Raw genomic sequence first — 21,718 nt, forward strand, 5'->3', positions numbered from 1 at the left:
AACTTGAGCCTCTTGACTTACAAGAGTCACACTTGCTTGGTTTTGCTGGACTCTTGTTCTTAAATGTTTTAAAAACAACACCTGGATTGTACTACAGCTCATATGGTCATACTTGATAATAGATGTTGATATATTGATATTGAAAAACTGTGATTATTCTGTAGATTTGCCTTCTCCTGTTTGGGTTAGGGGTTGATAGTAGATAATTAAAATAAACAACACAGGACACAAAATGAACAAAATTAAAAAATTTGACAGGGTCTGCTCCGTTATAAAAAATGATTTGATGGAAAAAACAGTACATATAGAAACTGAAAAAGACAAAGACAGGTATAGTACAAACTCCTACTACTACTTCTACTACTACAACTACTACTGCTTCAACTACTACTACTACTACTACTAATAATAATAACTTAATTTGTTTAACAAATGTCAAAAGAGTGAAAACAAGAATTAAAAACGTCAGAGACAACAAGCAAAATAATACATTGCATTTAAGAGAGCCAATGATAAAATACAATCACATATAATCCCATTGTTTGTTTTTAATAAACAGTGTATTACCTCTTTTCCTTCAGTGTTTATATGTGTGTGTGGGAACAATAACTTCAGAATGACACACGCTTCGCACCACGTCAGTCACACCGGTCACATTTTTTTTTCTCCAGCGGAGTGAGTCCTCTCGGCAGAGCAGGATCTCCGTGCGGCTCATGCCTGCTGCGCTCCGGGAGGACCAGGGAGGACCAGGGGAGGACACGGAGGATGGACGGTGTGTCGCTGGGGTGAGTTGGCTCAGCTCTGCCGGTTGTTCGGTAGATTCGTGGTTCACGCTGCTTGTCAGGACATCGGTCCAGGCCACACCGAGCACCAACCAGCAGCGGCGGTCAGAAGCACTTTGCCCAGCTCCACAACTCAAGCTAGCTTTTGTTGACTAGTTAGCCTCGGGGAGTTAGCTAGCCCCGCTGCTCAGGACCCGAGTTCGCATTAGGTGACCGACACCAGGTCGCTTCTTACAGGCAGCGGAGTGGGACGTTCACCTGCATCCAAACATCCGTGACAACCACGATACGAGCAGCCGCTTGTGGCAGCTAACGGAAGCTACCGTGCGCTTTATGTTGTGTTGTGATTAGCAATGCTAGCAGCTAGCTCACCTGACAACTTGGAACCGCAAACTCCCAAACGACCACACACACACGTTCTGCAAAAACTCTGACTCATCTTGATGTTTACACGCACAGAAGCTGTTATGTGTAATTTCCTTATTTCACAGACACGTGCTTGAAGTGTTTAACTCATCCAAACCTCCTCCTGCTTTGGAAGTGCTGCATCACTATTTGTCCAAATTGTTCATGTGGACAAGAGATGGGTTGTAATGAGTCCAGAGAATAACGTGTGTTGTTCCTGCACACTGGAGACAGACAGACATTTTTAAACAAACCCTGAAAAGTCAAACTAAGCACACTGGTCCTGGTACATTGGTCCTGATTGATTTCTGCCTCACGGTGATTGAATAAATGTAACTGAGAGAAGAAATACTGAACTTTATAATGACATTGACAGAGAAATTATTCCTAGTGTGAATAAGTCATGGCTGAGACCAGGAGGTTGTTGCAGAGGCCAGTTTTTGCCTAAATCCGATGAACAAAATTGTCAAATTCAGTTTCTCAGTCAAACTGTTGATGAAAATCCAAATTTTCCAAAAAATCTACACTGTTCATTAATTGATAACATTTCCCAAAATTGAAGAACACAACCAGATAGGATCCTCTTTTTATGTTCTACTATATCAGTCATGTAGACTGTCACTCACTGGATTTAAATGTTTTTCAAAAGAACGTATAAGATCCGTATCGTAAAGTCCATGGTGCAGTTTCTATAGCAACGTCTGACTTCCATGGCAACCAAAGGAGATTACCATGAAGAACTGGGGATTGTTTAAGGAGAATGCGTCGGTGATGTCATTCAAGCGTGTGCTGACAGAGGAATAAGCCAGGTTGTCACTCACGTCCAGTTTACATTTACTAAATCTACTATTGTCACTACCTCCAGTGTATCATCCCTGTCCTGTCCTCTTTTCATAACTCTATAGCTTAACCATATATAACTGTTGGGTCATCATCTATCTCCAATGACCCAGGCACTGCCTCTCATCTCTCCCCAGTCTGGTGGCCACACCGGCCTCACCGCGTCCAAACTGCAACACGGACTCGGAGGAGGACACGATGAATGGAGGGATGCACACCTTCAACCAGACGCATATGAGGAAAGCTTTTCAGCTGATGAACGACCTGAGGAGGTGTGTTGCAGACAGTCGTGTTTGTCCCTATACAGAGAAAGAAAATCGAAACCAGTATGCAATGAGGAGGCTGTTATCTGCTTTGTAGGTCAGACAGGAGTCATCTTTGGTTCACATGGTTTGTCTGGAAATGTCCCGATGAGGAGCTGATACATTTTTTAAGAATAAGGCAAAACCTCAGAGAACAGCTGCTGGCTTGCATCTCTAGTTACTGACTACAGCTTGATAGAAAAATCAGTGTCTTGACTTAAAAAAGTCACACTTCCTTGGTTTGGATGTTCTATTGCTCTTAAATGTTTTAAAAACAACACAGGTTGTTATTGATATATTGATATTGAAAAATTGGGATTATTCTGTAGATTCACCTTCTCTTGTCTGGAACAAATCTATATATTCACTAGGGATCTTTAAGTACAACCCTAGTATTTATCACCTTAACTGGTACAGTTGCTGACAGCCGTCCTACCTATACTTGTCTTCATTGATGAATCCTTTTCCTGGCTCCTGTTTGCATGTTTATTTTTACAACTTATCATAAGTATTTAGGAATTGTAGATAACTCCTATGACTGTTTCTCTCTGTCTGTGTCACTTCATCCCTCAGTAAAAAGATGCTGTGTGATGTCCAGCTGATTGCTGGCAGCGTTGAAGTGCCAGCCCACAGGGTTGTCCTGGCTTCCTGTAGCCCCTACTTTTGTGCCATGTTTACAGGTGAACACAAGCTGATGTTTGCTCGGCATCATATCTGATATGTGTGTGCTTTGTTTTGGGCTTAACTGTGTGTGTTTTTCTCTATATGCAGGTGATATGAGTGAGAGCAAGGCCCAACAGGTGGAGATCAGAGAGGTGGACGGTCAAACCCTGAAAAAACTTGTTGATTACATCTACACGGCTGAGATTGAGGTCACAGAAGACAACGTCCAGGTGTGTGTGTGTGTGTGTGTGTGTGTGTGTGTGTGTGTGTGTGTGTGTGTGTGTGTGTGTGTGTGTGTGTGTGTGTGTGTGTGTGTGTGTGTGTGTGTGTGTGTGTGTGTGTGTGTGTGTGTGTGTGTTTTCATGAAGAGGGAGAGCAAGGGGGGGGTAGTGGGTCAAAAAACTGTTTTCCTGTTTATACTTTTACTCGTTTATTTCATGTTATGATGACTTTTACCTTGTATTTAACCCCAGTTTTGCTGAACTGAGCATTAGTCACACAGTTAAAAACGTTGTTGTTGTTGTTGAAGGAAACGTCTTACTGCTGTTTTCTTGACCTTTTTCTGTGGGTGGACCTTTGTTTTTGCTCACAGGTATCTGCACAAAAAGAAGTCTTTATTTTTAAAGATGATCAGTTAACCCTGATTCAAAATATAAACATTCAGGAAATATGCTTGAATATCAAGTAATTACAATAATAATGGAAAGAATACAACAAAAAGTATACAAAAACAGCACCTTTTTAAAATGGAGTTGCTGTGAAGTGAAAGTAAATTTGTCTGAGACACCTGAGACAAAATGTGAAACAGTATCATCCCTGGTTGGTAAAATGTTGGTTTTATTCTTTTGAATGATTTAACAGATGTCAGTGTTTTACCGTGTCATAGGCCTGATCGCTTTTACCTCTTTGGTTTCCAGTAAAAGTTCCGCCATGAACCTGCCTGAGGAGCAGATTTTTATTGCAGAGCTGGTAATGTTCATGAGATGTGCTTTGCTGTGAAAGCACAGGACTGGGGCCTTGTTTATCACTGTGGCACTAACTCTTGGTAACTGCATGACTCTGCTGCAGGGTTGAATACGTGCACCGGGATCAAGCTGCAGGCTGGATACTTCCTCTGATTATTAGCACAGGAAGTTTGCATGGAGAGAGACAGGAAATCCTCCCACTGTTCGCAGCGTGCCTGCCTGATTGGCTTACTTGCAGATGTGTGACGTGTGTGTTTTGACTAGAGGCTAATATTCAATAAAGGAGTGCTTTTACTTTTCATTTCTACACTGTACCAACACTGATCCTGTAATTATTATACTTTTTGCATCAATTACCCAGTCAGCTAATCATATGGGAGCAGCACGGCTCATAAAATCATGCATGTACAGGCCAGGAGCTTTATCAAACACCAGAATGGGAAAATGTCTCAGTGACTGACTGTGGTGCCAAAGAGTCTGGTTAAAATGGTTCTGATATCCTGAGATTCTTTCTCAGAGTGGTGTGAGGCAAATGAGAGAAATCAGAGAATGACCTGACGGGTTGGAGCTGACTGAAAGGCTACAGTAACTCAGACAACCACTCTTTACAACTGGTGGTGGTTAGGCAAGCACCTAAGATGGCACAAAAATGTGTAACCCTTTGTGTGAACGAGCTACAACAGGAGAAGGTCACGTATGGGTCCCATGAATCTGGATTTCCTATAAAAGCCACAGATGGTTGATCAGAATTTGGTGTCAGCAGCTGAATGCATGGACCCAACCTGTGTGAACAATCCAGGCTTGCGTTGGTGGTGGTGTGAGGAGTGTTTTCTTCGCAGATTGTGTGCTCATTAATACAAGTCAATGTTTGTGTTGAATGCCATCTAATTGTATGCATGTGCATCTGTCTTCAGTCACAATTTACCATCTTCTAATGGCTACATGTAACATGATAATGTACTATATCAGAAAGCAAAGAGGTTCTCATGACAATGAGGACGGTGTCAGTGGCCTCCCCAGTCACCAGATCGGAATCTAATAGAGCACCATTGGGATTAGTAGGACGTGAGATACACTGCATGAGGGTGCAGCTGGAAAATCGGCAGACTTTGATGTGATATAGTTTGAGGCTGATCTGAGAGCACATAGAGACCTGTCGCAGTATTATCACAGTGTTCCTAATAAAGTGCTCAGTTAGTGAATGTGTTGTTTGTGATTATAGCTCCAGTGGGCCTGATGCTCCCCTTTAGAAAACATAAGGCTTCAGTACAGCTGGAAAACAGAGAAGACGCTAACAGCACACACTCATAGGAAGAGTGAGGGTTTAGACAGAGGCAGTGTGACCTAGTTAAGCTAACGTGTAGGGATGTGAGTCTGCTAGCATCGCTCTCTTAACCAGACACTGCCAACCTGCCTGTGCCGCTAATTGACCGGCTAACAGAGCCTAGGTGACAACAGAGTCGAGCCATAAGGATATAAAATATTACAATCCCTCTGACAAATACCTTCAGGGATCTTGACTATTGCAACATGTGAGACTAAGAAGATGCAGTGATCTAGTATCATATAATAATGTCAGTATTTTATTTCTTGATGGCAAACAAAGATGTAGCATCGGTAGCACGTATTTGCCAATGTGAACATATACCACCAGTGTGGTCAGTGTCTGTCTATTAAATTATGTCCTTCTCACATGGGGAAACTTTCAAGTTGTGGTTGAAAGTCCTGGAACAAACCCAGTCAGTGTTGCATTAATTGCTTCTTCTAATTTAATTAATTAAGGCAGCCCTGCCTCCCACCAGAAGTTATTAAAAACAACATTGCATTTGATCTTTGCAGACAGAGATGATGTCCAGACTCACTTGTTTACAGAGCAGGGAAAGTTAGAGATCTGATAACAAGCGCTCACAAGAGATGCATGTGCTGTTCTAATGCCAGGTGTGAGCTGACAACACCAGATATGAACAGAGCTGCCACGTGTGTCCTCTTTGCAGGTTCTGCTGCCAGCAGCGAGCCTCCTCCAGCTGATGGACGTTCGTCAGGTTTGCTGCGAGTTCCTTCAATCTCAGCTTCACTCCACCAACTGTCTGGGCATCAGAGCCTTCGCTGACCTGCACACATGCATCCAGCTTCTCAACCAGGCCCACGCATACGCTGGTAAGCTTCTCGCTGTTCACACCACAGATCCTGAGTCATCTTTGCCACTGCGTGTATAAGAGGTGTGGTAGGTGGTGGGACTTTTATGTAACAGCCCGGAAAAAATGCTGAAACCTTTGGAAACCTGCTACGTGTACAGAGGATGATAATGTGATGTTGAATGTGTTAAATGGTGAAGAAGATATCAGAGACACATGTTGAGCTTTGATCAGTGTTGAGCGTTGTGTTTGAATGTCACTGAGCTTTGTGGTTGAACTCTGTTGTGCTGCTTGTTTGTGTCTCTCAGAGCAGCATTTCACAGACGTGGTGCAGGGTGAAGAGTTTCTGGGCCTGACTCTGCAGCAAGTGTGCAGCCTCATCGCCAGTGACAAACTCACAGTCTCCACAGAGGAAAAGGTCAGATGACACAATACAGACACACTCTTCAATGTTTGTCTGTTTTCTTTAGGGTGAAAACAGATTTACATACTTTTACAGGAATTAAAAATAAAAGGAACACATCCCAAGTGTCTCACTGCACTTTTTTAAGCTGCCTTTCATTACACAGCCGAAGCAACAGTTCTTTAAGGGTAAACTTCATGAATCAGGGGAGTGAATGATGCATTTTTCTCTTGTTAGTAGATAAGATGTTAAGAAGAAGAAAAAAAAACATGAACCAGTGAATCATAAGCATCTGACTAATTAATGTACAGAAGATGATAAACCAGCAGTGGAGAAATCGGTTAGAATGAACTTTGTATCAAGTCTGAAAATCCTCTTAAAGAAATACAGTTTTATTAACTGCCTACATCCTCATCACAAGTTGATGAGATGGCTTTTGCCAGCAGACATAATCCAGAGGACGGCATCTCTTCCTGCTGATAGTCAACAGGAGCATCTGTGTGTCACCCTGCTGTCAGGACAGGAGCAGTCAAGTCGACTGCTCGTTGAGTCAGACAGAGTGAGAGTGAGACACAGAGGGAGGCAGACACTTTCATCACACTGTCCATGAAGTGTCAAACCAGCTTCAACTGAATTATCTGTTACAATTTATTCCTGCAGGATTAACACACAACATATAGATACTGAGGTGTCCACATCTTGTTTTGTATTGGTTGTTAAAGAGGTGAGATTTACTTTCATGACATCTCCACCCCAGAATTACATCTGCAAGGCTGAAGTGACTTTTGCTTTCCCCCTGCATGCTCTTAATTACAGTGTGTATGGCTATAAGTGAAGTCAGCTAAACAGGCTGTGGTATGGTCTGTAAATATTCAATTTATTACAATGCAGTTGTGTTTTATTGTATAACATTATAAATGCATCTTTATAAGTTTAGAAGTCAGAGGCTAGTTCAAACCCTGTTGGAGAAGAAAGTCTGAGGAGTTGCAGAGTATCGATCCTCTTTCCTTCAACAGTCATCGTTACTGCTCCTTTGTCCACAACAGGAGTCGTACTCAGTCGCTCATTTGCCTCAGTGTAGCTGCTCCACAGGCCAACAGGAGATGACCGAGTATGTAAATCAATGAATTTCAGACAAAAGATCCCAGACAGGGTGTGGTGTCTTCATCTGAGCCTGTTTTAGATAGAACAGGGTGTATAACAAAAAAGTCAAAGTCACAGACACCTCGAGTGAGCTGACGTCCAGCTGGGAGTGAAGTGAGAGCAATCTCTGTTGGTATTTCACTCTGAAAGAACAGTATCTACTTCCTTGATTGATGCATTTCACACAAACAGTGAGTTTGATTGTTGTGCACTTATCCCACTCAGGGCGTCTGCAAGCTTCAGACATGTTAATTATTGAACAGCGTCTGAAACCCCCCCCTCACACCTTATCAAAGTTGGAAAACCTAATTTCCAAAACCATCAGTCACACCCGCTTCATCTAGTGAATAACCAGATGTGTTGAGGTGAGAAAATTCAGCTCAAGTCTTAAACTCCATTATTTCCCTCTCCTTTGATCTTTAATCCTGAATAAGATGAGCACCAGCATCGATGAATCGCTGTATTTCTAGGTCTCAAAGTAGAAATGTGAATAAAATTCAAACATTTACTCTTTATTAATCCCTTCGTGTATTTGTACATGTTCCATATTTACAAGCTCCCTCCCTCACTGCTCTCTGCCTCTCTCTCCATCCCTCTCCCAGGTATTTGAGGCTATGATATCTTGGATCAAGCACGATAAGCCGGCTCGTCTGGAGTACATGCCCAAACTGATGGAGCATGTCAGACTTCCACTGCTGTCCAGGGATTACCTGGTGCAGGTAGAAGAGACTTCTCCGCTCTTCCTCTGCTTTCTCCAAATTCTTCCCCTCTTTACTTGTTTCTCCTTCTGCCCAGTAGATTATTGTGCATGTTGCTCAAATGAAAATATCACACAAATATTTAAGAATACGCCTCCTGAAGGTCGTGGAGGCTTCAAGAAACTGTAAGTCATAGCATGTCTAGAAATATTGCACATCAAAGTGTCAAGGTCTTAAGATTTGTTTGTAATTCCGACAGATCCAACACTTCAGATGTGGCTCTTCTGCCTCAGTTGATTTATAATTTGAACATAAAATTAAGTGTATTGATTTATCAGAGCTTAGATGGAAACGTCAAACTTCAAACGTCAAAATCAATATTTCCTCCTGGTTCACTGCCTCACATTTATCACCCACACTTATGTTTCCCGGTTTCAGATCGTGGAGGAAGAAGCTTTGATAAAGAACAACAACACCTGTAAAGATTTTCTTATAGAAGCAATGAAGTATCACCTGCTGCCTGCCGACCAGCGGCACCTCATCAAGACGGACAGGACCCGGCCGAGGACGCCTGTCAGCATCCCCAAGGTAAAAGCAAACACGTCACACGCTGCTCTCAACGTAAACTCACAGTATCATTTCATTCTCTTCTGTAAACACAGTTAATAGATTCAACTGTCTGGTGGGATTCTGTGTTTGTGGGACACACAGGCGATGATTGTAGTCGGCGGTCAGGCTCCTAAGGCGATTCGCAGTGTGGAGTGTTACGACTTCCAGGACGACCGTTGGTACCAAGTAGCCGACCTTCCATCGAGACGCTGTCGGGCAGGTCCGTGTTTGTTGCTTGTGCATGACGGGGTCTTATGGTTACGTGCAGTTAGTCCTGGCTGAACAGGATTTTGCAGCTTGTGATGTGAAGTGTCGGCTTGTGAACAGACACAATCTCCATAAAGACAGAGCTTTTCAGTTCCACAGTTTATTGAAAACATTTTGGCATCTTCTATTCAAATGTATTATCGATAAGGTTCACGTCTCTGATAGGCTGAAGTGAAACGAATCAAAACGATCAAAGCCACTAGTATTGGTGTAATTATCCCAAAAATATTCTATTCTCTTAAAAACAATTTCTAAATTTTGGACTTAATCCTACAGTTTTGTAATAAATCATTTCTTCTCTCTACTTCCCAGGTGTTGTGTCGATGGCAGGACGTGTGTTTGCAGTCGGGGGCTTTAACAGTTCCCTGCGCGAGCGGACGGTCGACGTGTACGACGGTGGACGAGACCAGTGGAGTGCGGCAGCGAGCATGCAGGAGAGACGCAGCACACTGGGAGCTGCTGTGTTGGCAGATTTACTTTATGCTGTGGGGGGCTTCAACGGAAGTATAGGTACACGCACACACGCACACGCACGCGCGCACACACACACACGTACACACGTACAAACACTTTATAGGGTTGCACAAGTGTGGATAAAATATTTGTCGGCAGTTTGCTTTGTTATCTCTGCCAAGCAGGTTATGTTTTCACCCCCGTTTGTGTGTTTGTAAGCAAGATTACACAATATCTACTGAACAGATTTCCACAGAATTCAGTTAAGAACAAAGTGGAGACAAAGGATGTGTGAGTGACGTCTGGACAGGTCAAGTGAAAGACTCCACACTTTGCCCACTTGATTTCATCAACTGTTCCCTCGCTCATTTGCACGTGAGAGGGAACAGATATAATCGCTGCATTAGCACAACTGTCTACTCCAGTGTTGACAGTAAACACAAGAGACAGGAGCCATTTTCTTCTCTTCTCTTCTCTTCTCGTAAAACACATCCAACAGCTGAATTTAAAATGTCACCAACACACACACACACACACACACACACACACACACACACACACACACACACACACACACACACACACACACACACACACACACACACACACACACACACACACACTTCTCTCTCCATCCTATCAGAGTTTGGATTCGTTCGAGTTTCTGTTTTTCTCATCCTTGTTTCTCTCTGGTCCAGGTTTATCTACAGTCGAGGTCTACAACTATAAAACCAACGAGTGGCTATACGTCGCCTCCATGAACACGAGACGCAGCAGTGTGGGGGTGGGGGTGGTTGATGGTAAGAATGAAATCTGTGTGACCTCGGCTGTAACATGTGTTATGTCAATGAAGGCAGAAAATTCAACTGTGTCTAATTGTGTGTGTGTGTGTGTGTGTGTGTGTGTGTGTGTGTGTGTGTGTGTGTGTGCGCGTGTGTGTGTGTGTAGGTAAGCTGTACGCAGTCGGAGGCTACGATGGAGCGTCGCGTCAGTGTCTCAGTACAGTGGAAGAATACGACCCTGTCACTGACCAGTGGTGCTACGTCGCTGACATGAGCACACGACGCAGTGGAGCAGGTACACACACACACACACACACACACACACACACACACACACACACACACACACACACACACACACACACACAAAATCTATATTTTACCCTACCCCCACCACATACAGTAGCCTGCAGTTCTTAATTGATTCATGACTGTACAGTTGTGGTGAGATGTTGAACGATGGCCAGTGTGTAACGTGTCGGTTGATGTGTGTGTTTGTGTGTATATAAACGACACCCATTGTATGTATATTTCTTATTTACAATCAGTACAGTACATAATACACACAGGCAGTAAAAAAAAAAGAAGTTTTATCTGAATTAGTCTCTTTCATGTTTACAAATGGGAGATTTTTAAATTGATAATGTACTAAAATAATTTGTAGTAAATAAAGCAGTATTGTGTTTTTGCCAACAGACTTTTGGGTCATCGGGGCCCCCTAGTGGACTTTGTCTGTAATTGTACAAACGACAATCAGAGAAACAGATTCACTATTATAGTTGAGTCCAGTGTTTTCACGATTAGCAGCGTGAAAATGTAAATTTAATATAAATTTAGTATAAATTCAGTTTGTTCTCAGAATGTTTCCTTCATGCTGGAAATCCAGTTGGAAGGTTTTATATGTTTCTACAGACTGACCAACAATCTGACTCTGACTGGACAAATGAAAATGTTACACACAAGAATACAAGAGTGATGACTCTGATCACCATGACAACACAAAGACAACTTGCCATAAAAAGCACGACTTTGTTGTTGCTGCGTTCCAACGTCTCATCTTTCTGATGTGTTAAATCAGAAGGTATCACTCTACCACTTTATCTGTGTTCACTCTGGAGCCTCCTCCTGTGTCTGGTCCAGGTGTGGGGGTGCTGGGCGGTCAGCTGTTTGCAGCAGGGGGACACGACGGACCTCTGGTGAGGAAGAGTGTGGAGGTCTACGACCCACTGACCAACACCTGGAGGCTGGTCTGTGACATGAACATGTGTCGGAGAAACGCAGGTCAGAGAACAAACACACAAACACACACACCCCATCGCAACCACTGAATCTAATCAAGTTTAAAAGTTGTTAATGTTGTTATTGTCAAGGGTAGACATCACAAATAGAATCATTTTTGTTTTCAAGATTTCCTAAAGGATCGTATCATCGTTCTTTGGACACTCAGTTCCTGAAATATAGAATTAGGGATGTAAAGCTTCAGTCTTGTTGTTTCTCTGATGTCCTCAAGGCGTCTGTGCCATCAACGGGCTGCTGTATGTGATCGGGGGAGACGACGGCTCCTGTAACCTGTCGTCCGTAGAGTTCTACAACCCGGCCACAGACAAGTGGAGCCTCATTCCCACCAACATGAGCAACGGACGAAGCTACGCAGGTACGTCTCAGCTGATTGGACCACAGGAGACACATGGAGAGATGTACTGGTACTGGAGCTGGATGCTACTCACCCCGATGGCTGTGTTGCCCTGCTGTTCTCTCTCCGTCTCACTCTGTCGTGTGTTCTCTCTCCGTCTCACTCTGTCGTGTGTTCTCTCTCCGTCTCACTCTGTCGTGTGTTCTCTCTCCGTCTCACTCTGTCGTGTGTTCTCTCTCCTCCAGGTGTCGCAGTGATTGACAAGCCGTTATGACGACAGTTGTCCCAGAGCATCAGCATCAGCAGCCGAGCGACTCACAGCGACACCTGAAGTCATCTGAAGTGACGCTGCGATAAACTCTGTCGTTAATGGATGAGTCGCTCTCAGTCCTCATCTGACACAGTCTTGGTGGATGTGGGGGAGTTTTGGCGTTTTACCCGAAACGGGATTTTGTTGCTCAACGCCATTTTCATCACAGCCCCGAGAGATCTCCACTGTTGCACTAGATCAGAAGCAATACCCCAAGAGAACAGTGTCTTAGTGAGAAGTTTCTGAAATGCCAAGCACACGAGAAGCAGCTGCATCAGCCGACAGAAGAACTCACTCAGACGCTGGAGACGCTTGTTGTCAGGAAGGAAACCTCGACTGGTGAGAGAAGCTTCAGAAGCTCAAAGGTGTAAATGTGTAAATCCTTTGACGGATGGAATCAAACCTGAAAACTCAAACCACCAGCGGGCGGAGACACCACCACCACCTCACTGTTTGATCAACTCTGCTTCAGGCGATAACGGTGCTGCAATAACCAGGACGTGTGATGTGATTGGCTGCTGAAGGAAGCGTCCTGGAAACCTGAGCTCATCATGGGAGACATTTTTTTTAAATACGAGACTTGCCACAGTTCTTATGATGTAAACGAGCTCAATGCAACTGGTTCCTCAGCTTGATTTTGAGATTTATTTTGTGTTTTTGTTTGGATTCCTGTGCCGTCAGCGGCTCCAGCTGTGGAACTAGATGAAAACCAGCTGTTGCCCCGACAGATGTTCTCGACCTGAAGCTGCAAGTTAATGTAAAGAATGTTGAAAGCGTCTTATATGCAAAATGATCATGTTTAATATTTTTGAGATTGTGTGAGAACCACTTCTGTGGCCTCGGACGCAGACGGGTCGATCCGATTCAACGCAGCGGGACTCGGTCTTTGTCGACACACTACTGATGCACTTAACACTTGCACTGACGTCCGCCTGTCTCTGACCGCCTGGATCTCTGACCTGCTGCCGTCAGATCGTCTCCGCTGTCGATCGAGCTCGTTAACTCGACACTCAGAGGCCAACAACTTCACGAGAAATGTGCCAGCGATAACGTTTTTATCGCTAAGTAACAAACTGAAAGGGTGAATTGTTTCTGTTCACTGTTTGAGAGTGTGTGTCAAAGTGCACTGTAGAAATTCAGCTGTAAAATTCGAATGGAAAAGATGCAGGTTTTCAGATTTTTGTATTTATTGTTTTGGTCTAATTATTTCTAGAGCATTTATTGAGATTTTGCATTTCATACCTCATCCTGATGTTGTCCGATGAAGGTCATTCAGAGGACGGGGGGTTTATTTTAGATGTAGTTTATCTGGCAGACGGACTGACTGGTGCCATAGCTGAAGAAAAGTGATAGAAGCTATTTGATGAAACGTTTTTCTCATTTCTGTCTAAAAATCTTCTGCAAATTACAGAGAAACTCGACCTGCTGCCATTTCAAAATCCTCCTGACAAAGAAGAATATAAAATCTTTAAAGACTAAACTGTTGTTTCTGTTTGTTTACTTAATTTGTACATCGTGTGTTCTACGTTTGTTCGTGTTACAAGTCAAACATTTAGATTAACGTGTTTTTCTATCGGTTGGTTTCATGTCACATGATTTCAGTTCAGTTTAGATCATGTAAATGTTCCAGTTTGTTTGAGGAACTCTCCACACGAGGATCTGGATGTCACGTTGCTGCCTCACCTGGGATCTGCGTTCGAACATTTAGCACTAACATTCACTTGGAGTCAAGCATGACGTCATTAGATTTTGGTGGTTAAAGGTTAAAGGTCAAGGTAACAGTGGCCTTACAGAAAAAGTGTTTGGCTTAAACATCAGATCTCAAATCTTCCTTGAGGGACTTTTTAATAGATTTGATCAGTTGTCACTTGAACTCAAAGATGAATTGATATGTCAGTGGTCAAAGGTCCCGGTGACGTCATGAGTTTGAAAAGAAAAACTATGTTGACGGAAATTTTCCTGGTTGGTGGAGTCATACAACTGCAGGGCGGTCATTATTTTAAAGTCCACTAGAGGGCGACATTTGCTATTAACTGTTTCCTACACAACTGGAGAAAAACGTTAAAACAAAATAGTAAAACATTTTTTATCAGTACGAAAATTGTTGCTATAGACTCTGAATAATAAGTCAAAAGTCTAAATTTGTGTTTTTAAACAAGATTTTTAGAATTACAAAAAAATATTTAATGGTTTTGTGAAAACAGATAAATTCTCATGAGAAAACAAACTAGATTTAATCCACAAAGACAAAAAGTGGCTCCATGTTAATAATTTAAGTGAAAACAGCATTTGTGTTTGAAAACAAACTAAATGAGCAGTTTTTGATACGCTGGTGTAACGTGATAAATATGAACATAAAAATAAATCCTGTTTCTAGCTATTTGAGGTTTAAATGTGGTTCTCATTTGTTTCTTTTCTATCTCTGAATATTTGAATCTATTTTCAATCTGCCCAAACGCAGCGGATGTTCATAGAAAGTGAAGAAATGAATCAAATCATCACATTTGATTAAAAAATGACTAAAATATTGAGTCTTTTCATCAAAACAGTTGTTTAATGTCCTGATTGTCGCGTGTTCACCACAGAGGAGACTTTGGTTGTTTGACAGAAGACGGAGGAGAACGGAAGTGGCAAGCTTGTCATTTTTTATTTTCATGTGTAAATGTTTGTTACTGATTGTATTTTCTCAAATCCTTTTTGTTAATGAAGAAATAACAGGGAAAATAAGCATTCACAAAGTATGAAAACATTTACACACGGGACGCACAGTTTACTCATGTGATAAAACACGTGGAGGAGGAGCAGCAGCAGAGTTCAGGGTCAACGACGTCGTGAGTTTAAATAAATTCACTGGAGTTTTTACGAACAGAAGAGGAATCGAAACACTGGCAGAACAAAATCTGTTTCCTCGGCTCCGTCATCTTCGGCTTTGAGTCGGAGAGAAACTAAAGCACTGATCCTTTCAAAATTAAGGCCTCTATGAACCGAACAGTCCCTTCACAGATTTGTAAGATGGATAATCGACGTCTTCTGTTCCTGTTTCGACTAAAAGAACTGGTTTGATTTCTTTCAGGAGCTGCTGTGACCTGGGAGACGTCTTTGACTCCGACCCCTGCTGTGAACCCCCCAATGTGTGTGTGTCTGTGTGTGTGTGTGTGTGTGTGTGAGAGAAACAACCGTGCACTGATGTCAGACAGGTGCGATGAAACAAACTGTACACGGGACAGAGACACATTTACAGTTTACGAGGCGTGAACCACATGTGACGTGTTACCACTCTGTTGCAGGCACAATGTAAAACACAGGAGTTTGAATCGTGAGGAACTGAGGCGCCGGAAAAAGAATAGAAATTTAAAAAACTGAAAAGAAAAACTGATCAGAGACGACGGATCGTTTCCACTTTTTAACATCAGGATTAAAAACTACGTGTCCAATTCGTATTTAGCTTCTTTCAGCGGCGCCAACATGAACATGACGCTGACGACGGAGGTAAAACTGTGTTAAACTCAACTTAAGTAAAAAACTAAATTTAAAAAAGTACCTCAGAAATTCACACAGTCGATGCAACTCGTCACGAGTCGATACTGTAAAACCTCCACACAGTTTTATTATTGCTGCGTCTTCATGGCACAAAAAACAGAAACAATATATGATATTTAGATTTTTTTTTTTTGCACTATCATGTTCTCGGTTGCCATGCAAGCTGACTACAGTACTGTTTCTATTTCAACGTATTTTACACACACGGACAAAAGAAAGAAGGAACAGAGCAGGTTCATGTTGGATTAGCCACACACACAGTGCCAGACTAACTTCTACAGCTGGTTTTTACAGTTAGTGAGTAGATACAAAAGGATTATTATCATCGGAATCATCACACAAAAGAACTGTTATGATAGTAATAGTAGTATTCATAGTGATATTAATACAAAAAAACACATTCTCTGGGCATCACAAATATAATTATAACCAAAAGGGGGAGCCAAACGCAATGTTTGAAATAATTTAAACATTTCTGACATTCATTCCTTCGGGTGTATTTTTTTTTATGTACAGGATATATTTATATTTATATAGAAGTAGTGCTTCATTTTTAGAAATACAAATGAAAAAAAAAAAAAAAACACAATAGGGCTGCATTCTGTGAATGCTGTGCAAATAACGTCTTTTTACAAATGACCTCCGTTACCGTGCCGACAAACACACACACACCACACCTCCCTCGTTTTGTTCAAACACCAACTTTTAGTCTCGTTCAAAACTTTCGAACCCTCACGTCTGTGGCCGGCTGCAGCCGCTCGGACTCTGGCAGGTAAATCTACAACGATACAGTAAGAAAAGCACATGAAGTCTCGTCTGCCTTCAACAGCGGAAACGTTCCAGTTAACCAGCGACTCAGGTTCTGACAATAGAACGGTCGCTTCACAAACTCACCAGCTGAAGCCAAAATGTAGCAACTGTTGGAAATGTCTTCTTCCCACTTTTTAAAAATCACATTGTGACATCTTGACTCGGATCTTAGACACGACGACGCGGCATCAAAGAAGAAGAAAAATGACAAACTCTCTCCTCGCCTGCCCTCATTTGACCTGCCAGCAGGAAATGAAACTTCCCTGGAGCTGCAGGTTGGACCGAGGACACGAACACAGCAGGTTTGACTTCTTCTCTGTGTCGGGACATTAATGAATCTATTCAGACCTTCAGCGTTTGGGGAAAAATATCAGTTAAACCACAGATGTTTAAAATCAGTGCTCATCCATACGTTAAAGCCTTTAAAGCTAAAAATCCCAACAGGGGAAAATCTCAACCAGGGAACAACCAAAGTTTTTTTTGTTTTTTGAACGACGCCTGCACAGTCACTGCTCCTCCCTCAGGAAGCTGGAAATCAAACCTGGTCACACCTGGAACCAACACGCTTTTGGTTTTTCAGAGAAGCAGCAGCAACGTAAAACAAACACTGGCTCTTCGTCCTCATCATCATCATTATCTCTCTGAACAAGTTCAACTGAAAAACTGGAACAACATCGATAACCAGTGCACAATATTCCAGATGATTTCTACAACCATTTCCTCCAAAATCTCCTAATCTGCGTACGACTGTTTCCTGTGAACGTCTTGAGTTTAATTCTGCTTTTAAATACCAAACATGTGACTTTAAAGTTCAGGCTTCAGATTAAAAGCAGCATTTTCACAAGAGGCTCATGGGAAAGTTCACCTTTTGCCGACTTGCTTAACAACTTCTGACCAAACTGAAAACAAAAAGGTAAAAAAAAACGAAATGCTGAAGAACAAAGAAATGAAAAGGAAAATGGAGAATCGCTCTGGGAGTTAAAACATTTTCCCTTGAAACGCAACAGATTCTTTTTTCATTCAACGTGAACATCGGTGTCTCAAACAAACATGTGTACAATTGGATTTTATAACAAGAACAAACGCACAAACTTGTTTTTCAAACTTAGTGGATAAATGTTAAAACCAGTCAGAACGCGAAAGATGTTAAAGTTTCACCGACAGAATAAAATAATCGATGGCTTCGCACCAGGGAGGCAGGTTTTAAGATTAGGTTTGAAACCGCGACTCCCTGACGCGACGCTAAAGAGGAACTTCTTCACACTGAACGACGTCCCAAACGGAAACAGACGTGTTGAGTGAAGAGCGTCTGAAAGTCCTGGAGCTGTCTCATAACATTCCTCCGCCTGAAGGAACAAACGTCACGGAGAACAAAGAGCGACGACACTAAAGTTCCTGAAATTAAAAAAAGTCAGAACGTTTTTTTTGAACTTTTCCTCCGAAGACGAGGAAATCAGAGACGAGTCAAGTGCAAAGTCTTACGTCGAGTTGGTGGGATGACGACGATGATGACGAAGACAAACGATGAAGACTATTTTTTTGCAGTGTTTTCAAACTGCGGCCTTGTTTTTCCGATGATATGACGTCAGATGAGGCAGCAGAGATCGGCTGTGGCTGAGTGGAGTGATTCCAGGTTGGACTGGTGGGGGCGCTGCTGCAGTCGAGTCACAGGAAAACCACTTGTTCTGATCAAAATGCCAAAAATCACTTCTCAGCCGACAGTCTCAGTAACTTTGAGGAGCACAAACTACTCTGCTGATAAAAGTGATTGTTATTAATTCAAGTTGTGATTTTATTCCACAAGACTCACACAGATTTGGCAAATTAGAATAAATAGTAGATTGTTTGTCTGTTGGTTTGTTTGAAGCAAAAGCTACAGAACAGATTTCCATGAAACTTGGTGGACGGAAGGAAAATAAGTCGAGAAATAACTTGTTTGTTGCCGATGTGAACAAAGACTTTAACTTTCTCTGACAGCGTTTTTAAAATATTTGCGTATAAGACACATTTAAAGGGCTGATATGAACGAGTCTGAGATTTAAATGTGGATTCTTCAGGGTAATGTTGGGCCTGAGGGCCAGAGTAAATATTTTCCTTATTAATTACTTATATTTTCTTGAGCATTCAGGAAGAAATTCTCTTCCCTCGTTCTAATACTGATACCAACATCCAGTGTTGGGTTTCAGTCTGAATAAAGCGTCATCAGAAAGTACGACAAACTAAAAACCAAAGCTTTACTTTGGTTCCTGAACAGATTCGGTCTAAAGTCCCTAAAATGTGACTGTAAAATCTCCTGTTTCCAGAAAATCCTCCGACTGTCAAAGTAAAATCAAAGCGTTTCAGAACTTCCTGCCTGAACTGTCCCTCGTGTGGTTTCTCTGTGACGTGACTGCAGCACCGAGCAGTGACCACGACCTCGTCCCGTGGTTACAGGAGTGTTTGATGAAACCCTCGGGGGTGTGATGGCGTCCAGCAGGCGGCCGGACTTCCTGCGCGGGTGATGTGTGCGTTGATTGATTTGGCAGCTGCTGAGGAGGGCGGGTCTAGATGGATTTGGAGGAATCCTGTTTGCTGATTAGGACTTCCAGGAGGCGGAGTTTGGCCTTGATCCTCTTGTACGCTCGGTACTCGTCTAGCATCGGCACGCGGTCCTCCTTCTGAACGTTTCTACAGCAGCACAGAGAGAGAGGAGGGTTATTACTGCTCTGTGTGGAGCAAAAGTTAGATCTTCCCAGAGGAGCAGTAGTTTGCCACAAGCAGCCGATTAAATCTAACAGACATGAGGCATAAGGAACAGAAATGACCATCAGACATGAATCTTTAGTCTGACGTCTGTCTTTTGACGCCATTATTGTTAACATTCGTGCTCCTCCTGCCTCCTGAACGGCCTCTAAGAACAGAAGCTGTGACTGGAATCAACAAATCAGAGCCGTAGACATTTGTTTTGTGAACTCAGATCCAAGACTGATGAAAAGTTTAATCTGGAGCTGATTCATTGCTTGAGCTGATATGAGCTTTTCACAGGCTTTCACCATCTGGGATGACATTTATGTTGCCAAGGTGCATTGATGTGAAAACTTCTACAAGAGAATAAACAATGTAGAAAAGATTTATTTATGTTTAAATTTGACATTAAAACATCTGGACGTACTGAATGTTTGTGATCTCTGAAATTACAGGATTTTAGAGAAGATTCCATTCGCCTTGCCAGGATAAATCAGGGGTAAGACGTGTGTGTGTGTGTCCGTCCCACCTACCTTCCATTATGCTGATAGAAATCTTCCTCAAACTCTCTGATGGTCTTCCTCAGTTTCTTCTTCTCTGCTCGGGTCTTCCACAGCTGTTCCAGCAGCTCTGGCCTGTGAGAGGATGAGATGCACTTCATGAGGCCTGAAACCAACACTTCACTGAACTGCAGTTCAAATCCCAGAGTGGGACGGTTCTGGAGCTCAAATGCTTTTAGATCATTATTAATTAACAGGAACAAGTTGGTTCTTGACCCATAGATAAAGAGTTGGTGACAGGAAGTGAAGTGAGGCGAGGTGACGGATCAGCTGACAGCATCGTGTCAGAAGAGCTTTAAGTCGTGTGTCGGCAGATAAAACCTGCTTTTATCTTCTGCCTCATATTTTGTATTTTTCACAGCAGACATTTTGACATGTCACAGTGGGAAAGACCCAAATGTTGCTGATAACAGTAACAACGGATCTATTATTTACACCTGTTCTGCTGTGATATGTCAAGATGTCTGCTGTGAGGAAGACGTCTTCCTGCTGCTGTCTGCAGAGCAAAGATAATCACGACATCTGTTACTCCCACGAGAGGAAGGAGGAAAATAATTAACAAAATATAAAAACAAAAAAAATTTGTCCACACTGTCCATCTGCCTCAACTATCTGTAGCTCAGCAGGAAACTGTGTTTGGCTCTGCTTGCTGTCAATCACCTGGCACCCACAGGAATTAACATAACAATCACTGTCAGAAACAATCTCTTAAATAGTTGTTGCCATAGAAACTTGACCACAGAAATGTGATGGTTGAAATATTACTTCTTGTTGTTTTTGCCTTTAATGGACATTTTAATCAAAGTGACACTGCAGTTATAGAGTACGAGTCTCCCACACTTGCTTTTTTATTTTACTTTAACTTTAACTCAGCTTCTCTGTAAATCCCCACAAGAAGCATCAGGCTGCTAATTTGAGATTTTACTGTTGAAATCTGCTCGTCTCTGGGTCTCAATGAAATTAACGAGATCTTCTTCAATTGGCCAGAAAAACAAAGCAGGCTCGAGGTGTGAAGGTGGAATAAGGTTTGGAGACAGACACACTGGGTTTCCTCCTGGTTAAACATCATGTAGTGTGACTCCCAGTCGGTTGTGTAGTGTGAACTTGTCATTAAGAGAATGAAGCACAGTGTTTTAGTGAGTTTTTGTTCTTACATGGACGAAGCGTTGGAGCTGGAGAGTCGCAGGTCCAGCGCCAGCCTCCCCGACCCCTCCTCCGGCTTGGCTGTCATTGGACCGTCGCTCTGTTGGTCTGATTGGTCCTGGCTCCTCACTTGCCTGTCGATCGGGGTCACGAGGTCGACGGCCATGATGACCTCGGAGCCTTGCATCTCGCCACCGCTGCTCTCTCCCTCCTCTTCCTCCTCCTCATCTTCCTCCTCCTCCCTCTCCTCCTCCTTCTCTTCTTCTTCTGCTCCACCCCCTCCTTTCCGCTCTTCCTCCTCCTCCTCTTTGATCTCCTCCCAGAAGTGAGCAGTTTCTCCCTCTATGATTGGCTGGAGGGTCTGACTCCGCCTCTTACTGGAGGGGGACACCTGAGGAGTCGAGAGGGTTTAACAGACAGACATTAATGTATTTAATGTATAGTTATGTCAGAGTGCTGTACACACACACACACACACACACACACACACACACACACACACACACACACACACACACACACACACACACACACACACACACACACACACA

At 42.7% G+C, this 21,718-nt stretch overlaps 2 protein-coding genes across 11 annotated transcripts in view; one reads left to right on the top strand and one right to left on the bottom strand.

The window, feature by feature from the left end:
• The first annotated feature begins 606 nt into the window (after positions 1-606).
• klhl3 (kelch-like family member 3) lies at positions 607-13,870 on the top strand. Of its 2 annotated transcripts, none has more exons than XM_034598077.1 (15): positions 607-785; positions 2,141-2,299; positions 2,903-3,009; positions 3,101-3,222; positions 5,952-6,114; positions 6,401-6,510; positions 8,241-8,357; positions 8,775-8,924; positions 9,048-9,165; positions 9,525-9,722; positions 10,364-10,465; positions 10,614-10,742; positions 11,588-11,728; positions 11,958-12,101; positions 12,326-13,870. In XM_034598077.1, exons 1-15 carry the CDS (start codon positions 766-768, stop codon positions 12,352-12,354), a joined length of 1,809 nt encoding a protein of 602 aa, XP_034453968.1. In that variant the 5' UTR covers positions 607-765; the 3' UTR covers positions 12,355-13,870. The 2 variants fall into 2 exon arrangements, with proteins under 2 accessions (XP_034453968.1, XP_034453969.1); XM_034598078.1 differs by having other exon boundaries at positions 2,165-2,299.
• Positions 13,871-17,841: 3,971 nt separating this feature from the next.
• The window catches only part of fam13b (family with sequence similarity 13 member B), a 64,263-nt gene continuing 60,386 nt past the window's right edge, over positions 17,842-21,718 (bottom strand). For 7 of the 9 annotated variants that reach the window (XM_034598071.1, XM_034598072.1, XM_034598070.1 and 4 more), the window contains 3 exons: positions 21,179-21,558; positions 19,998-20,099; positions 17,842-19,407 (listed from right to left, as the gene is read on the bottom strand). In XM_034598071.1, coding sequence (XP_034453962.1) covers positions 19,284-19,407; positions 19,998-20,099; positions 21,179-21,558 — 606 coding nt within the window. In that variant the 3' untranslated portion in view covers positions 17,842-19,283. Of the gene's footprint in view, positions 19,408-19,997; positions 20,100-20,747; positions 20,881-21,088; positions 21,559-21,718 lie in introns of those variants that run through there. The other 2 variants (XR_004615186.1, XR_004615187.1) reach the window with 2 other exon arrangements.

Source organism: Hippoglossus hippoglossus, chromosome 10, assembly GCF_009819705.1.
Source record: "Hippoglossus hippoglossus isolate fHipHip1 chromosome 10, fHipHip1.pri, whole genome shotgun sequence".
NCBI lineage: Eukaryota > Metazoa > Chordata > Actinopteri > Pleuronectiformes > Pleuronectidae > Hippoglossus > Hippoglossus hippoglossus.